The 16,766-nt window shown below is 41.0% G+C and overlaps 1 protein-coding gene across 1 annotated transcript in view; it reads left to right on the top strand.

Moving 5' to 3' along the window:
• Window positions 1–16,766, top strand: part of UGT8 (UDP glycosyltransferase 8) — a 108,832-nt gene that overhangs the window by 32,339 nt on the left and 59,727 nt on the right. The window contains exon 2 of the mRNA XM_027543740.1: window positions 1,921–2,744. Within this exon, the coding sequence (XP_027399541.1) occupies window positions 1,923–2,744 (822 nt within the window). The 5' untranslated portion in view covers window positions 1,921–1,922. The remainder of the gene's footprint in view (window positions 1–1,920; window positions 2,745–16,766) is intronic.

The raw sequence follows: 16,766 nt of genomic DNA, 5'->3' as shown, positions 1-16,766 counted from the left end.
CATAGATCTCATTCTTATAACTTGTCTATTTAAAATTCCTAATTTTTATCCTCTTTTGGCAAGGGCAGAAGGCTGGGCTTCACTGGTGGTTCAGAAAGTAAAGAATCTGCCTGCAATACAGGAAAACCGGGTTTGATCCCTGGGTCGGGAAAAGAAGCTGGAGAAGGAAATGGCAACCCACTCCAGTATTCTTGCCTGGGAAAGACCATGGACAGAGGAGCCTGACGGCCTACAGTCCATGGGTCACAAGAGTTGGACATGACTTAGCAACTAAACCCCCACCACCATTGGTAGAAGGCTACACCAGAGAGACACATTTGGAGAGACAATACAGGAGAATAAAGGCCTGGAAGGTTTGCTCTAAGATTGGCTATTTAATTTTCTTCTTTCATTGACATTGTAATTATAGAATAAACTTCATTGCTATAGAAACAGTGTTTGCTCCAAATTATTTTTTTAAAGGCTCACATTAATTCAGGCAACATTTAACATAGGCTTTCATATGTTTATAACACATATTACTTCAGTTTACTGTTATAGTAATGATAACTTAATGATATAGTATCATTTGGAATTGGTTTGAAAAGCATCTGGAAATATATTTTATAGTTTAATCTTGGTATTGGAAAAATCTATCGTTTGCCTGCTATTAACGTCTTTTTTTTAGGTTTCTTGCAGTGTTTGAATGTTGAGAAGGTATAGTTGTTTAAACTCTGTTTAGATGGCGGGAATTTGTACAAACAGGATGGGTAATATATGATGGGTAAACACAGATATTGGTTTGGTGATTGCATGTAAATCTATTTTGAGTTGTTCTTTGAAGTAGAAAAGTCCAGTTCTCATGGGTAGTTATTGTTTAGGTCTTTCCCTATTTGGAGGCTAATTTAGAATCTAAATGTAAATTATATTGGGAAGATAGGGTGAGTTTCCATATGCAGTGGCCCGCATAGGTATTTCTAAAAAAATGGTAGAAGGTGATTCTAACTATTGTCTATACTTAAGTAAAGCAGAAGAGTAGAGGAAACATGAGCCATTCTGTGCACTTGTCCTTTGCACCTGAATTGCAAGTACAACTCAGAGAGGACAGTCAAGGACACAGTCACTCAGCAGCCCTCTTGTTCACAAGTATTTACTGAGATTCAGTTAACCCTCTTGAACTTTTGTATTAAAGGTTTCTCTTTTAGATAATGCCCTGAAATGAGTCAGCAAATTGATATAAATTACATAAACAGAGTTGGCCAGGATACTTAAGGGTATTTAGATAAAGGAGAAAGTCACGTTAAAAGTCATTTTTTTCTCTTGTGGAAAAACTTATTTTCTATAGAATTACTACTTGAAAGGATGATTTTCTGATACATAATCTTTCTTTGGTATGCTTTTGTTGTACTTGGGGAATGTTGCTGCTGTGATAAAATGATTTTAAAAGAGACATACATGCTGATATACCCCAAAATAAGGGTATTAACATTGGTCTTCTTGGACATGCCAGTAGTAATAGGCTCTATTAGTCACAGCAGTGGGCAGTTCAGGGTATGGGATTAACATTGATGTTCAATTAAAAGATATACAAAGGTTTCATAGATGGCTTATAGCTCTTATTCAATGAAGAGAGTTTTTTTTTCAAATTCAATCTTACAGGTTTCATTTCAAATTAGAAAAAAAAAAATGAGTTCTCTATTGTTGTTCCAAAGCTGATACATTTTAAATCTATTTCAGTTTATGGCAGTCTTACTGTCAATTCTATATTTTAAGAGACACCTTTCAGAAATGAAGAGACAGAACATATACTGGGATAATTTTTTAAAGCCATCCCTAGGCAAAGTACTGGATCATCAGATCCTGTGAGAAAGCATCTTTGTGATAGTTTTGAATGGTGAGGATTGCTGTCTGTTTTAAGCAGTTTTCTGGTTGTCATTTCAGCTATGAAGTCTTACACTCCGTATTTCATGCTCCTGTGGAGTGCTGTTGGGATAGCCAGGGCTGCCAAAATCATCATCGTGCCGCCAATTATGTTCGAAAGCCATATGTACATTTTCAAGACACTAGCCTCGGCCTTGCATGAGAGAGGCCACCACACAGTGTTCCTCCTCTCTGAAGGCAGAGACATCGCGCCATCTAATCACTACAGCCTCCAGCGCTACCCAGGGATCTTCAACAGTACCACCTCGGATGCTTTCCTGCAGTCCAAAATGCGGAATATTTTCTCTGGGAGATTGACAGCAATCGAACTGCTTGACATACTGGATCACTATACCAAGAACTGTGACATGATGGTTGGCAACCACGCCCTGATTCAGGGTCTAAAACAGGAGAACTTTGACCTGCTGCTGGTGGACCCTAATGACATGTGTGGATTTTTGATAGCTCATCTCTTGGGGGTTAAATATGCTGTATTTTCAACCGGCCTTTGGTATCCTGCTGAAGTGGGCGCTCCTGCACCCTTGGCTTACGTCCCAGAGTTTAACTCACTCCTCACAGACCACATGAACCTGCTGCAAAGGATGAAAAACACCGGCGTTTACCTCATTTCCAGAATAGGGATCAGCTTTCTGGTTCTTCCCAAATATGAAAGGATCATGCAGAAATACAACCTGCTGCCGGAGAAGTCCATGTATGACTTGGTCTACGGGTCCAGCTTGTGGATGCTGTGTACAGACGTAGCCCTGGAGTTCCCGAGACCCACCCTGCCTAATGTTGTTTATGTAGGAGGAATCCTAACCAAACCGGCCAGCCCACTACCAGAAGTAAGGTTTGCTGAACTCCTTGGTGATCTTTTCTTAATATAAATGTCAATTTGCCAGTTTGGATTTTTAGAAGACAGAGGATTGGGTATTGTTGGATAATAGATGCTATTCTAAAAAGTGGTTAAGAAACAGAACCTGCCAAGGCCCTTTTATTTGTGGGTACCCCACTCCTCTGGAACGCATTCCTGCTTTGAATGAGCATTTCTGTAACACCAGGAGGCCACTGTGCCATATGGTCAGTAGACTCTCTGAGAAGTAGATTTTTGATTAAGTTACAACTCTGAGAGGAATGGAGTTAGAGAGTTCATTTTAATGAGTGTAAGTGATTTCACTTTTAAGTAAACATAGAGTTCCTTCTGATCTCCCCCAGAAAGCACAAACACAAGTCTCTACGTCCAGGTTAGGTCCTGGGAACTCAAATAAGAACAATGTTAGTAGTGGCTCTTCTTTCAGCAGTCATGACCACTAAACAGTTTATGTCCAGCAATGAAAATGAGGTAGTAACTTCCATCAGACTAGGATGCTGATTTTAAGTTAGTAAAACTATTTAAAGAAATCATGTCTCACTGTGATTTCATGTCAGGATGGAAGTAATTACATTTTAACAAAACCTGTTTACTCTCCGAGTCAAACCTGATTTCTTCTTTCTGGCTGAGCTGTCAGCAAATACACTTGTGTTCTATACTTCATCCTAGTTTGCCCCCCCCCCCCTTTTTTTTTTCAATTAGGTATCTCAAAACCTGTAGGAGCCATATTGCATATCTGTTGTTGTGGGGGGAATTTCCAGCCTCAGGTTGACTCTGGATTTAAACTCAACCTCTGATGGCATTTATCAGAAGTGTAGGGCCTGTTCTGTGGTTTTCTCTACCACAACTGTTTCTACTCTTAAAATTCTTGAAGCAGCCACTCACAACAACAGTCAAAGTGTTCGTTTCCAACTCTGGTCACTACATTAAAGAAATCTGCCAGAGTCTTGAGGAAGAGTCAGTCTAGATTTTCTCCTATAGGTGTCACATAAGCACAATCTCTGGCAGAATTTTCTCTTGGGGAAATAAGGTGATTGGGATATAGCCTGTAGATTTCTCTCATGCCTGCATTAGAAGCACATTTAATAAATAACACTTTGATATATTTCATGGAACATGAAGAGATAGAACTTGCCAGATCTTTGACCTATAAACCCTAGATTGCCGCTTTTGAAGACAGTGAGAGAGAGCAGTTGTTCTTTCTGACGCCAGCTGTAAAGAATAAAGGTTAATCTCAGGCTGTCTCAGCCATTATCAAGCCCACTTGGAAAATTTAATTAGTCTCTCTCAGAGTCACTGTGTGATGTATTACCCCTTTCCTAAAAGTATCTAAAATCAAACTTCAGAAATAGCTTATAAAAGTCCCGGAACCAAGTTTATCTCTACCTGAACTGAGCCATTCCTAATGTCGGGCATATCGGCCCTGCTCCCTTCAAGTCTTCATCTTTTCCCAACCAGAGCACTGCCATTTTGCCCGTTCCTTTGAATTTTTGTTTGAATACTGTCTCCCCTCTTTATATGGAAGAAGGAATTAGTGACGTTCATTTTTCCTGTATTATAGCAGCTTGAACTGTAAGTACAGAACACTATTGTATGCTTAGTAAAATAGCGTGGGTCCTTATGGCTTCATTACAGTAGTCCCTCCTTATCTGTAGCTCAGTTATCCTCGATCAACCATAATATGAAAATATTAATTGGAAAATTCCATAAATCGACAATGTGTAAGTTTTAAATTGTACGTTGTTTTGAGTAGTGAAGTATGATATCTTACATGGTCCAGCGCAGTCCTGCTCCATTCTGCCCTGAATCCCCATCCATCCACGTGGTCTGCTTCTGACCTCCAGCCAACGGCGGCATCATGGCTCTGTGATCCAGCATCACCTTGAGCAGATGATCCTCCTGCTGTCGCCTAACTCTGTATCGTAATGCCTGTGTCATTGACCTTACTCCGTCTGGTCATGTCTTATCTCATGTCATCACACGAAGGGAGAGTAGAGCCCAATAAGATATTGAGAGAAACCACATTCACATAATGTCTATTGCAGTGTATTGTGATCTATTTTATTTTTAGTTATTATTGTTGATACCCTACTGTGCCTGATTTGTAAATTAAGCTTCATCACAGGTATGTATGTGTAGGAAAGAGCATGGTATATATAGGGTTCAGTATTATTTAAGATTTCGAGCATCCCCCGGGGGTCTTGGAACATATGTCACGTGGATAAACTGGGTTACTGTATACTTTGTTTTACTTTAAAAGCATCTTTTGCGTGGTTTTTGGAACTTCCTATAATGTTATTATCCAGGATGTTTTCTGACTTGCCATGATTTCTAGTTTGGCACCAGTTTGACCCAATTTGTGGGCTTCCCTGTTCTTTTTTTCCTCTCTGGGCATTTTGTAATTATTCTTTTGAATATGTGCTCCTTATTTACAATTACTGCTTTGGCTCCGACAGGTGTCACACTCAGAAATATACACATCTGGCATGAGTATGTGTTAGGTATGTGAACCTAGATAAGTATATTTTGTGTGTGTGTGCTCAGTCATGTCTGACTTTCTGCATCCTGCTGGACTATGGCCCACCAGACTCCTCTATTGCTGGGATTCTCCAGGCAAGAATATTGGAATGGGTTGCCGTTTCCTCCTCCAGGAGATCTTTCCAACCCAGGGGTCGAACCCGCATCTCCTGTGTCTCCTGCATTCGGGCAGGTTCTTTACCCACTGAACCATCAGGGATAAGTATATTATTATCATTGAAAATCTGTGAGGTTATAAAGTGTGAAGGGCCGTTTTCACTTCAGTGTTCCATTTACAAAGTTCTTCGATAGGGAGAATTTTGAAGAATGGTGGGTCTTATTTGTTCATATTTTCCCTACCCTTGTGAGGTTTTATATGCTTTGGAACACGTGCATTTCTATTGAGATTTCTCTAGTAGATTTGTTTGATACAATACACTGTACCTCAGCGTTGTAAAAGTTAATGAGTTTCTCAAATGCCTGTATTATTTACAGGTCACAGTTGTGACAGTAAGATAATAGAGCCCACAAGTGGCCTCTTAGAACACATGATTCACTAATAACACCTTAATTGTTAACTGCCTTGGTGTCTTACCCTGGCAGTGCCTTAAGTTTTCCAGATGTCTGGAAATGATTTGACAGTGAGACTTCTTTTCATAGCCTGGGATAAAAAGGTAGAGAAAATGTCTAAAAGACATGTTTTCAGAGGCTTTCACAATGTTTGAGCCTGAAGAAACTCTAGAGAGCGACTAGTTCAGCTCCACTTTTCCACCTCAAAATACCTGAAGTGACCCATTCACTTGTCACATATGAGGTTAAAAGGATTTTAGTGTCTCATCCAGGCCACACAGTTTGTGGCACAGCCAGGTGAAACACGGATTGTGTTCCTATGAATTAGATATTTTGTCAAGATGCGTGCACTCTCGTTACTCATTTTACTCATTTACACATTTATAGCATATTCAAGGAACTTCCCTGTAGCTTATACCGGTAAGAATCTGCTTGCAATGCAGGAGACCTGGGTTCAATCTGTGGGTCGGGAAGTTCCTCTGGAGAAGGGAATGGCAACCCCCTCCAGTATTCTTGCCTTGAGAAGCCCATGGACAGAGGAGCCTGGTGGGCTACAGTCCTCGGGCTTGCAAAGAGTTGGATACGACTGGGCAACTAAGCACAACATATTCAAAACTATGCAGAGACAATTTCACTCATCTTTATTTGATAGCTCAAAGATTGTGAGGACTTAATATGATAGTCAAGTCACATCATTTTTACCCCTCCTTGGAGGAAGAAATGGCAACCCTCTCCAGTATTCTTGCCTAGGAAAACCAATGGACAGAGAAGCCTGGCAGGCTACAGTCCATGGATTGCCAAGAGTCGTGCCTGACTGAGACTAACACTTGTGTTTCAGAGATTTAATGATAGAAATCAGCCAGAATCCAGATCCTTTTGATTACAAAATGTTGTCTTGGTGTAGAGTGAAGAAATGGTCTACACTGATAATCGAATGATTTCTAAATGCATGTACCTGACTCATCATGCTATTTACTACCGACTGCCTACAATAGGAGTAATGACTTTTAGAGGAAGAGGTTTAGATTGGACTGTATCCATATTGCGGCTTATCTGTATCATTACAGTGTGGTAGAGAACATAGGAACAATTTTTTTTTTTAAAGTTTACTTCCACCAGGAAGGAAGTCTGTAAATAGTCCCCCATTTGACTAGATCCTTCAAGTATTAAATGTGGATGAAGTAAATAATAACATCTAATAGGGGGTGACTATAGCTTTTAGTAGTTTGACTAGGAGGTAATAATAATAATACTCCCAAAGAATAGTACATTTACTTAGGGAGTCTTTTGATTATTAAAATTCACATGTTCGAGGTGATAAATTTTAGGTGATTTCCCATTGGCAGAAAGTGGTCTAGTCCTGCTACGCTGCTGATCTCTGCCACTTTTCAGCTTCTACAGCCCTGAACTATCGTTGCACCTAACAGATTGTATCTTAATTATTGGTTTTTCACATGGTTTTCTCCCCTACTATGGTGTGGACGCCTTAAAGGGTAGACAATAAGGTGGATAACCTTTGTACCCTGAGTGCCTGGAAAATGGTAGTCATTCAATAACTGTTTAAAATTAAATGCATCAAATAGAAATCGTTGCCAAAAAATAGGTGATTCGGTGAGTATAACAATATTGTTAATATTATAACCATTATTTGTTTATTCCAAATTTATGTTCAGATGCCATTGCAGCCATTAAGTAACCTAACATTCCAAGTTCTTATAGTGAATTAGGATAGCTACTTAATGATATGATATTGAGAAAAGACGATCATCTCACTGCTCATTACCCAGTTGGTGAGCTAAATGGTCCCTAGTGTGTTCCAGATATGAAATAGGGCCAGTAGTGCTCAGGCACTATTGCTGTGTTAAGATGGCTTGGGAGGGTATGACCCTTATCTGGTTGGACTGCTACTGCTGCTGCTGCTAAGTCGCTTCAGTCGTGTCCGACTCTGTGTGACCCCATAGACAACAGCCCACCAGGCTCTCCGGTCCCTGGGATTCTCCAGGCAAGAACACTGGAGTGGGTTGCCATTTCCTTCTCCAATGCATGAAAGTGAAAAGTGAAAGTGAAATCACTTAGTCGTGTCCGACTCTAGCGACCCCATGGACTACAGCCTACCAGGCTCCTCCATCCATGGGATTTTCCAAGCAAAAGTACTGGAGTGGGGTGCCATTGCCTTCTCCAGGGGCTTTATTGCCAGGCTAGGGGTGTGAAAGGCATTTTCATTGCACCATTTGTACAGACATTTTTTTAAATTAGGGAAACAGTCCTGGGGAGAGATACAGATAAGATAAAAAGATGAACAGAGATAAGAAAGAGCCAGAGCCCAAGGACTGGGTCATGAGATCCTCACTGTTGTTCATTTTGTTATTTGCCAGAACTCCCTCACAGAGAAAGGTTTGGTGGCGGCGGGGGGTTGTGGGGGGAAGAGACATTGTGCAACAGATTCATTAGATTAACCCACTTGTGAACAGATCAGGTTATGAGAAGAAGAATAAAACTGGGGAGCAAAACAGTGGCTTTTTACATGTAGGTTTCATTGAGTAACCTAGAAGCCTTTCCTTATTATTACATATGGAAATGGAAAGCTGACTTCCCCTAGAGTGAATGAATGTCTAGGCTGAGTTATGTATGGGACCACAGTTACTGGGGCTAACAGACTGATCCAGGGTTGCAGCAAATATGGGAAATTATGGTGATGGACAGGGAAGCCTGCTGTGCTGAAGTCCATGGGTCACAAAGAGTCAGACACGACTGAGCGACTGAACTGAACTGAAGGCTATTTAAATAGTTGCTTATAAATTATTTCTTGAAATATAAAGCTAGAGATAGAATTATAACTATTGTATTATATTGATTAAATTGTCTTCTTTTAAGTAAGTATAATTTAATCTATATGTTTTATAGTTGGTTCTTAATTTTGGATACCATCACCTACAAATAATTTTTTAGGGTGTCTTTATTCATGTGCTATATTGGTAGCTATGCAGGGATCAGAAGATTGAGAACTATAACATTTGCAAGAGATGAATGATTTAATTTCAACTACTAATTCTTAGCTGAAAGATTCACCACAACATGATAGTTGGGCATAAATAATAGATTCCCTGTGGGATTTTATAGGCTTCCTAGGTGGCTCAGTGGTAAAGAATTTACCTGCCAAATACTGGAGATGCAGAAGACACAGGTTCAGTCCCTGGGTTGGGAAGATCCCCTGGAGGAGAAAATGGCAACCTGCTCTAGTATCCTTGCCTGGAAAAATCCCATGAGAAGAGGAGCCTGGTGGGTTATATAGTCCATAGATTCGCAAGAGTCGGACAGGACTGAGTGAAAGAGCCATGGTACTTCATTAATGTAAAATGTTGCAGATATTTCTTGCAGAAGTTTTGTAGGTGGATCATATATTTTGTCTTTATTTTGTAGTGAGAAAGCAGATTACCTAAGTGAATCTATCCAGGAAGTAAATTGGGCAGTGTTGCAACTATCAACAAGTTACTGTTTACTTCACGGATAGGGAGGTTTTCTAAGCAGCGCTGTAGTTTTGAATAGCTTATCAGTTGCTTCTGTAAGCATTATAGGCTTGGAAGAGTTTTCTGATACTTTTAGAGAGTATATAATTGAAAGTGCAGTCTGACATAATTTTTAAACGCCTTTCTTCCTCTGCTATTGAGTATTTAAGCTTTAAGATGCCCAGTAGAGTTATTCATTTAGATGTTAGACAGTGGTGATGTCAAGGAAAATGTATTTTAACTGATCATATTTACAAATAGTAATTCTCACAATTAAATAGTTGTTCCGGTTTTTTTAGAAAAATCTTTTTCACAAATACTCTCATTCCAAGCCAAACAGTTCTAGTTTGGAAATGCAAATCGCTACTGTCCATGAGTTTGTCATTTTTTTCAGTTTGTCCATGAGTTTGAGTGCAGATTTTGACATAAAGGACCGAGTGAGCCTGAGCTTCTGAAGAAGTGGTGGCTCTGGAGACAAGCCACCCATTTCATAGTTTTGTTTACGGAATTTTTTATACCAAAATGTCCAGGGGCTGTGGCAAAGTAGCCAGATGGAAAAACATGGGCTTTTTCAGCCAAATGGCCCTGGGCTTTAATCTTGGCCTTAATAAGACTTGGAGAGGGAGGGTGTCAGCCTCCTTAAAGTAAGGATGGCAGTGCCTACTTCAGAGGGTTTCGGGGAATGAGAGCCGTGGCAATGCCTGGTGGGAATAGTTCTTGTTCTTATTATTGTTCCGATAACTCTCGTTACTGAAGATGAGCTCTGGTTACTAAATCACCCTCACCTGCTATCTTCCACCTGGCAAACAGAAGAATGGTTTCAGAGGGGGAGGAAGTGTCTATGGCATCACCCCTACTCACTTCAGGGGTTGGCCCTTGGTCCTTCTCCTTCCATCTTGGGGACGTTTATTTCCCTTTCCTTCATCCTCTTTCTCACTGAAGTAGAAGGACAAGAGCAAGTGAACTATATGGGGATTGGACATCTGAGCCCTAAGAAATGAGCAGAAGCTGACAGGTGCGTCCTGTTGAGGGAGTGCCCTCCTGGTGCTTCCAGATGCTGGCTTCTTTAGGCTCAGTGATGTTATCTGTGGATTTTCAGTCCTTTAAATGGAGGGGCAGTGACGCCAGCCCTGTTCTGCAGGCTCCATCCTTGTTGCTTTTCCTCCTCTGTGCTTCTCATTCCTGTCGGACCTAAGGAGACACTCTGAACAAATAAATACCTGCCTCCTAGCCAAAGATTCTACCCAGATTCTCCTCCACACTCCGACCCTGATGCACTAGATTATTAGATAACCCTGTACTGGTGGCTCAGATGGTAAAGAATCTGCCTGCAATTCAGGAGACCCAGGTACGATCCCTGGTTTGGGAAGATCCCCTGGAGAAGGGAATGGCTACCCACTCCTGTATTCTTGCCTGGGAAATTCCATGGAGGAACCTTGCAGGTTACAGTCCATGGGGTCACAAAAAGTCAGACATGAGCTTCAAAAAAAAAAAAAAGTTTGAAATTTTCTTCTAAGATCTGCGGTGCAGACTCTGCAGTCAACTTCAGTGTTTATCCTTACTTGTGCCTAGATCTCTTTAAGCTGTGCAAGTTGTTGCTTCTGTCTGATTCTTTCACTCTCCACAGTATAGTTCATATCAGAATCCCATTACATTCTTGTTAAAACACGTATTGGAGGGCTAGTTAGGAGGCCTGAGATGGGCCTTACTCATTTGTAACAAGTTCCTAGGTCATGATGAGGCTGCTGTTGCTGGTCTAAGGACTAACCACACTACGGGAACCACTGACCTAGATTCAGATGATCTGCATGAATTATACATTTTAATTACAGCCTGTAATGTATTTTATCTGAGAATAATCTTTTCCTCATCATTATAGGGTTTTTTCTCTTCTAGAAAATTACTTTCAGTATAAATTGTACCACCATAAATGTATATATGTATGTAGATTTCAAGGACTAGGAGAGCCATGGATTCCATTGTATATCTGGAGAACTCATTACCTTATAATTTTGTTTTGTGAAATTATGATGACGCTGTTGATGTATCAGCCCTTTCTGTAGGAAGCAGGTCTAAATAGAACATCCATGTGCAGCCATGTTAATAGTAGGTAAGGTCTTCAGAACTAATATCCTTTAACTCTACTCCCTATTTTCCTTCATCTCCACCACTTTTTTTTTTAATAACACTCTAAAAATATTTTATCTCAGGTTAATATACAGCATTGGATCAAAGCAGGCTGTGATTTTAAAGTCATATTACATAAATGCCCTTTTCTAAAATTCTAAGAAGTCATGTGCCAGCTTTTATGTCCAATCCTTTGTCCAAAATCTAGTAACAAGCAGAGTGTTAGCGTTCTGTAAATGCTCACTACCCATCAAAATTTTTTTGTATTTATAAGATGTCAATATATCTCTTATAAATAAAACAAAGTGAGGGTTTGGGTTTTAGAGTCAGTCTTTGTATTAGCTTGCTTATTCAGAAAATGCAGCTGACCATTGACAACACACGGGTTGGGATGTTGACCCTCTGTGCCCTCAAAATCCACATGTAATTTATAGTAATATCTGTGTACACAGTTCTTCTTTATTCAAAGTTCCTCATTTGTGGATTCAACTGACCATGGATCATGTACTATGGTACTATTTAGTATTGAAAAAAATCAGTGTATAAGTGGATCCATGTAGTTCAAACCCATGTTGTTCAAGAGAAACCTGTATTTTTTACACTGTGACAACCACTTTTATCTTTTTAATTTGAAGGCATCTCTCTTATAAATCAGCAAACCCTGAGCATGCACATAAGCCAAAACTGGTCCCTGCCTGATAAACCCAGTGTTGTCCTGGGCCATGAGTGGCTTTATAATGGGTATTTTTGTAGCAGGCAAACAGGACAGATAGCCAAAGAGAGATAGGCATTGAAGTAGTGGGGTGGACTTTTTCAGGTACTTCTTAACCCAGAATACATTTTTATTCCCCTGAAATCAGAGTCTAGAAAGCTGCTCCTCACCCCGTGCGGATAAAGCGTCATTTCACCGAGCAGGGAAAAGTGTGGCAAGGGCTCTCACAGTGCCTGTACTCAGTGGTAGGAACTGGGCACCCAAGGAGAGATGATAAAACTGTACAGACCAGGACCCTGCGTGCTGGTGCTGGAAGGCCTGTTCTTTAGATCCTGATAATGAAGCAGTTGCAGCCCAAGAGACCTTCTGCACAATTAAAACCCAGCTGTGCTGCCAGCGCACGCTGCCTGGACCAGCACGGCATACACATTCCTCCACCGTTGTCTTTCGGCTTTCTGTCAAGGTGTATTTTTGTAAAGCAGCATTTATCGCTGTTGTAGGAATCACGGTTAGTGGGAGAGTCAAGATTTCTGTTTCTATCAGTATAAATGCAGTCAGTTAATTAGCCTTTTAACAGAGCATTTGTTTTAGAAAGTGCTGTGAGAGAGAGAGAGAGAGGCATGAGACAGAGAAAGCATGTCTGCTTTTTTCCTTAAAATGTTTGTCCACCTGAAAGAGCAGAGTACCTATTAAAATGGTCATTTTCTTAGATTATTTCATATGGATGACTTTTTGTCAGAGTGACTTTTGGAAGAGTTACGGTGTTCAAACGCAAGAGGGGAAAACTTAATGTCATGAATAGTTTCCCTCAATGTGCTTCTCTCTTTTTCCTCCTAGATGTATGATACAGTAAGAATAAACCTGGCAAAGTGAGCTGACCTGATTTTATACTTCTTTGAATATAGTAACTACTTAATAATTGTCTGTTGCTTTGAATTGCTTTATGCTCAATTAGATCTAGAGAAAAGTCCTTTTGATAGTATCTGAAAAGATTTCAGCTGCATAGATCTCTAAGAAAATCACTAGGTTCTGAAAAACTGAAGACCTTTCAGAAAGAGTAGTGGAAGAAACTCTCTGAGAACAGGTTTCCCAGTTTAGTCATCATTTATATCCCACCCACTTTCATACCTAGTTCTGCAGCACTTTGTAAAGCATAGGCCCTTATACATATATTTTGAATTAATATAATTTCAAGTTGTAAAAGCTTGTGCATTTGCCCAGGTTATTTAGCAAAACTGGGATAAAATGTTTTTAAATGGTAAATTCCCAGAGCTTTTATCAGTAAAAAGCAGCTCACATGGCTTGATAAATATTATTAAAATCCTGAGGCTAATAGTTAATTTCCTTGCCTAGCATTGTTAGCCCAGTGTGAGGAACAGTTAAACTAACTTAAGGTTTTCTTTTCAGTGGAAAGTCCATTGAGAACTTCTCCTTGTGTGTGACAGGGCAAACGTTTTGCAAAACACAAAGGGATGGCCACTCATAGAAAGGATAGATAGCTCTCTAGTTATATATTCAGGGCATGTTTTTTGAGTGCCCAGTATGTGCCTGGCACCAGGTTAGCAATGTTAAGTGCAAATCATACTTTCTTCATTTGTGCTTGTTGTTCAGTCGCTAAGTCGTGTCCAGCTCTTTGCAGCCCCATGGACTGCAACACGCCAGGCTTCCCGGTCCTTCACTGTCTCCCTGAGTTAGCTCAAACTCATACCCATTGAATCAGTGACGCCATCCAACCATCTCATCCTCTGTCGCCCCCTTCTCCTCCTGCCCTCCATTTTTCCCAGCATCAGAGTCTTTTCCAATGAGATGGCCCCTTGCATCAGGTGGCCAACATGTTGAAGCTTCATTTTAAGCCTCAGTCCTTCCAATGAATATTTCAGGGTTGATTTCCTTTAGGATTGACTGGTTTGATCTTGCTAGCCAAGGGACTCTCAAGAGTCTTCTCCAACACCACAGTTCAAAGGCATCTAGTCTTTGGCGCTCAGCCTTCTTTACGGTCCAGTTCTCATGTCTGTACATGACTATGGGAAAACCATAGCTTTGACTATATGGATTTTTGTCGGCAAAGTGATGTCTCTGCTTTTTAATACACTGTCTAGGTTTGTTGTACTTTTCTTCCAAGGAGCAAGCATCTTTTAATTTCATGCCTGCAGTCACTGTCCATAGTGGTTTTGGAGGCCAAAAAATTAAAATCTGCCACTGTTTCCATTTTATTCCCCATCTATTTGGCATGAAGTGATGGTACTGAATGCCATGAATGTAATTTTTTGAATGTTGAGTTTTAAGCCAACTTTTTCCACTCTCCTCTTGTACCTTCATCAAGCGCTGCTTATAGTCTAAGGGGAGAAATGACTAGAAAAGAGGTAGATGGATAATAAGATGCACAATTTTGATGCTGAACTACCAGCAAGGAAACCAGTGGGGCGCAATGATAGAGAACAGGGAGTCTTCTCGGGTGACTGGGTAGGATCTCAGGAGAAGGTGAAGCCACAGGGCGGAAAGCTTTCCCGGCAGGGGACCCACCTGTCCCCAGGTAGGGAGACACTTGCACTTTGAAAGATCAGTGAAGCTGAAGCGCTGAAGGCCTGAGACTTGGGCAGGTGGTTCAGCTGGGTTTGGAGAGGTGAGCAAAAAGCCTGTCACTACAAGGGGTATAGATTTCACTGAATAGTCAAAGTGTTAGTCGCTCAGTTGTTTCTGACTCTTTGCGACCCCATGGACTGTAGCCCACCAGGGTTCTCCGTCCATGGGATGCTCCAGGCAAGAATACTGGAGTGGGTTGCCATGCTCTCCTCCAGGGGATCTTCTTAACCTAGGGATCAAACCTGGGTCTCCTGCATTGGCAGGCAGATTCTTTACCATCTGAGCCAGTAGATTTCACCAAATGAGTTAAAACCTGATGGGGTTTGCATTTAGAAAGACTCCCTCTGGTTGCTTTGTGAAGATAGTATTATAGAAGAGAAAGCGAGAAGCTGGGAGGACCAGTTGAGTGCATGTTGCTGAAGCTCAGGAAGGAGATGGGTTGATGAATGTGGATGTGGTGAGAGAGAGATGATTCCAAATGCACTGGGAGGTAGAATTAACTAAGGTCCAATCTGGGGAGTGGGGACACTTTCAAACAGCTAGGTTTCCTGCTTAAATAACCAGGAGGGGGCATTTGCTGGATGGAAAGACTAGGGAATGAACAGATTTTTGAGGGAAAACACATTGTTCAGTTTGGGACATACTGAATTTGAGAAACCTGTGTATCTCTGAAGATGGATTTGATAGGAAAGGCCAGACTTGCTATTCAAATGTGGGGATGATCTTCAAGAAGACTGTACCGAAGCGGTGGGAAAAAATGAGGTTACTAACAGAGAGGTGTAGAAAGAGAAGAGGACTTAGGTTTGAGTCCCCGGGCCTCAACCATGTAGAGGTTGGTTAAAGGCAGAGGAACCTCCAGGAACTCTGAGAAGTGTCAGCACCTGAGATGTGAAGCATAACCAGGAAAAAGGCATGTTTTAGGATCCAAGGAATGGGTGTTTCTGGAAGCGAAGTCCATCAGTTATCATTGCTACCAAATCAGGTGTTCCCATGTGTTAGTTGGAGGCATATAAACGTGGTCGTATATATCACTGGACAGCTTTAGTTGTTGCTAAGTAGGTAATTGCTTAATCAATATACAAGAACCTATGATCTCTTTGGGGCTTCCCCAGTGGCTCAGTAGTAAAGAATCCGCCTGCCAATGCAGGAGATGTGGGTTCAGTCCCTGGGTCGGAAAGATCCTCTGGAGAAGGCAATGGCAACCCACTCCAGTATCCTTTCCTGTGAAATCCCATGGACAGAGGAGCCTGGAGGGTTACAGTCCATGGGGTCGCAAAGAGTCAGACAAAACTTAGTGACTAAACAACAACAATAATAAGTAGATAATAGCAGCAAAGTACTTTTTGTACTCATCTTTAACAATCAGCCTCACATCTGCTACTTCAGTCCACCGGTACAGTTGAAAGGGCACTCCTCGGAATCAGAGGAATATATACAGTTGACCCTTGAACAATAGGAGTTTGAACTGGGTGGCTCCTCTTATGGCCTGATGTGGAGGAATCAGAATTACAGAGAGCTAACTATAAATTATACTGGTCTTATCAACAGCCGGGATGTTTGGCACCCCTAGCCTCTGGGTCAGAGGTCAGCTGAATATTCAGCATCCAGCTAGGCCCTGGGGAGATCACGTTCTCATTGTGGGCTCCCCTTCCTTTATCACCAAGCTGTGGGTGGGTGAGTGGGTGAGGGCTGAACTGGTCTTTAAAGTCTTCTTCCACTTCAGTGATGGTGGGAAATAGAACATTTTCAGCACCATACATACATTAAAATCCAGACTTTTATTCTTAACTTAAAACTTTTTATTTTTGATGCAATTAATGTTGACAGAATCAAAGTCAAGCAGACCTCTCTGTAGGTGTATTTTAAGTCGTAGTTCATTAAAGTGGAGGCTTGCAGAGAATGGATGAGGCATAGCTACAGAAGAGGATTGAATTTACAATTTACATATGGTGAACCTTTGATTTTTTGGTAAATCATAAAG

This window comes from Bos indicus x Bos taurus, chromosome 6 (assembly GCF_003369695.1).
Source record: "Bos indicus x Bos taurus breed Angus x Brahman F1 hybrid chromosome 6, Bos_hybrid_MaternalHap_v2.0, whole genome shotgun sequence".
NCBI lineage: Eukaryota > Metazoa > Chordata > Mammalia > Artiodactyla > Bovidae > Bos > Bos indicus x Bos taurus.
Note: the sequence above shows the minus strand (reverse complement) of the source record. Positions and strands in the feature narration are given on the sequence as shown.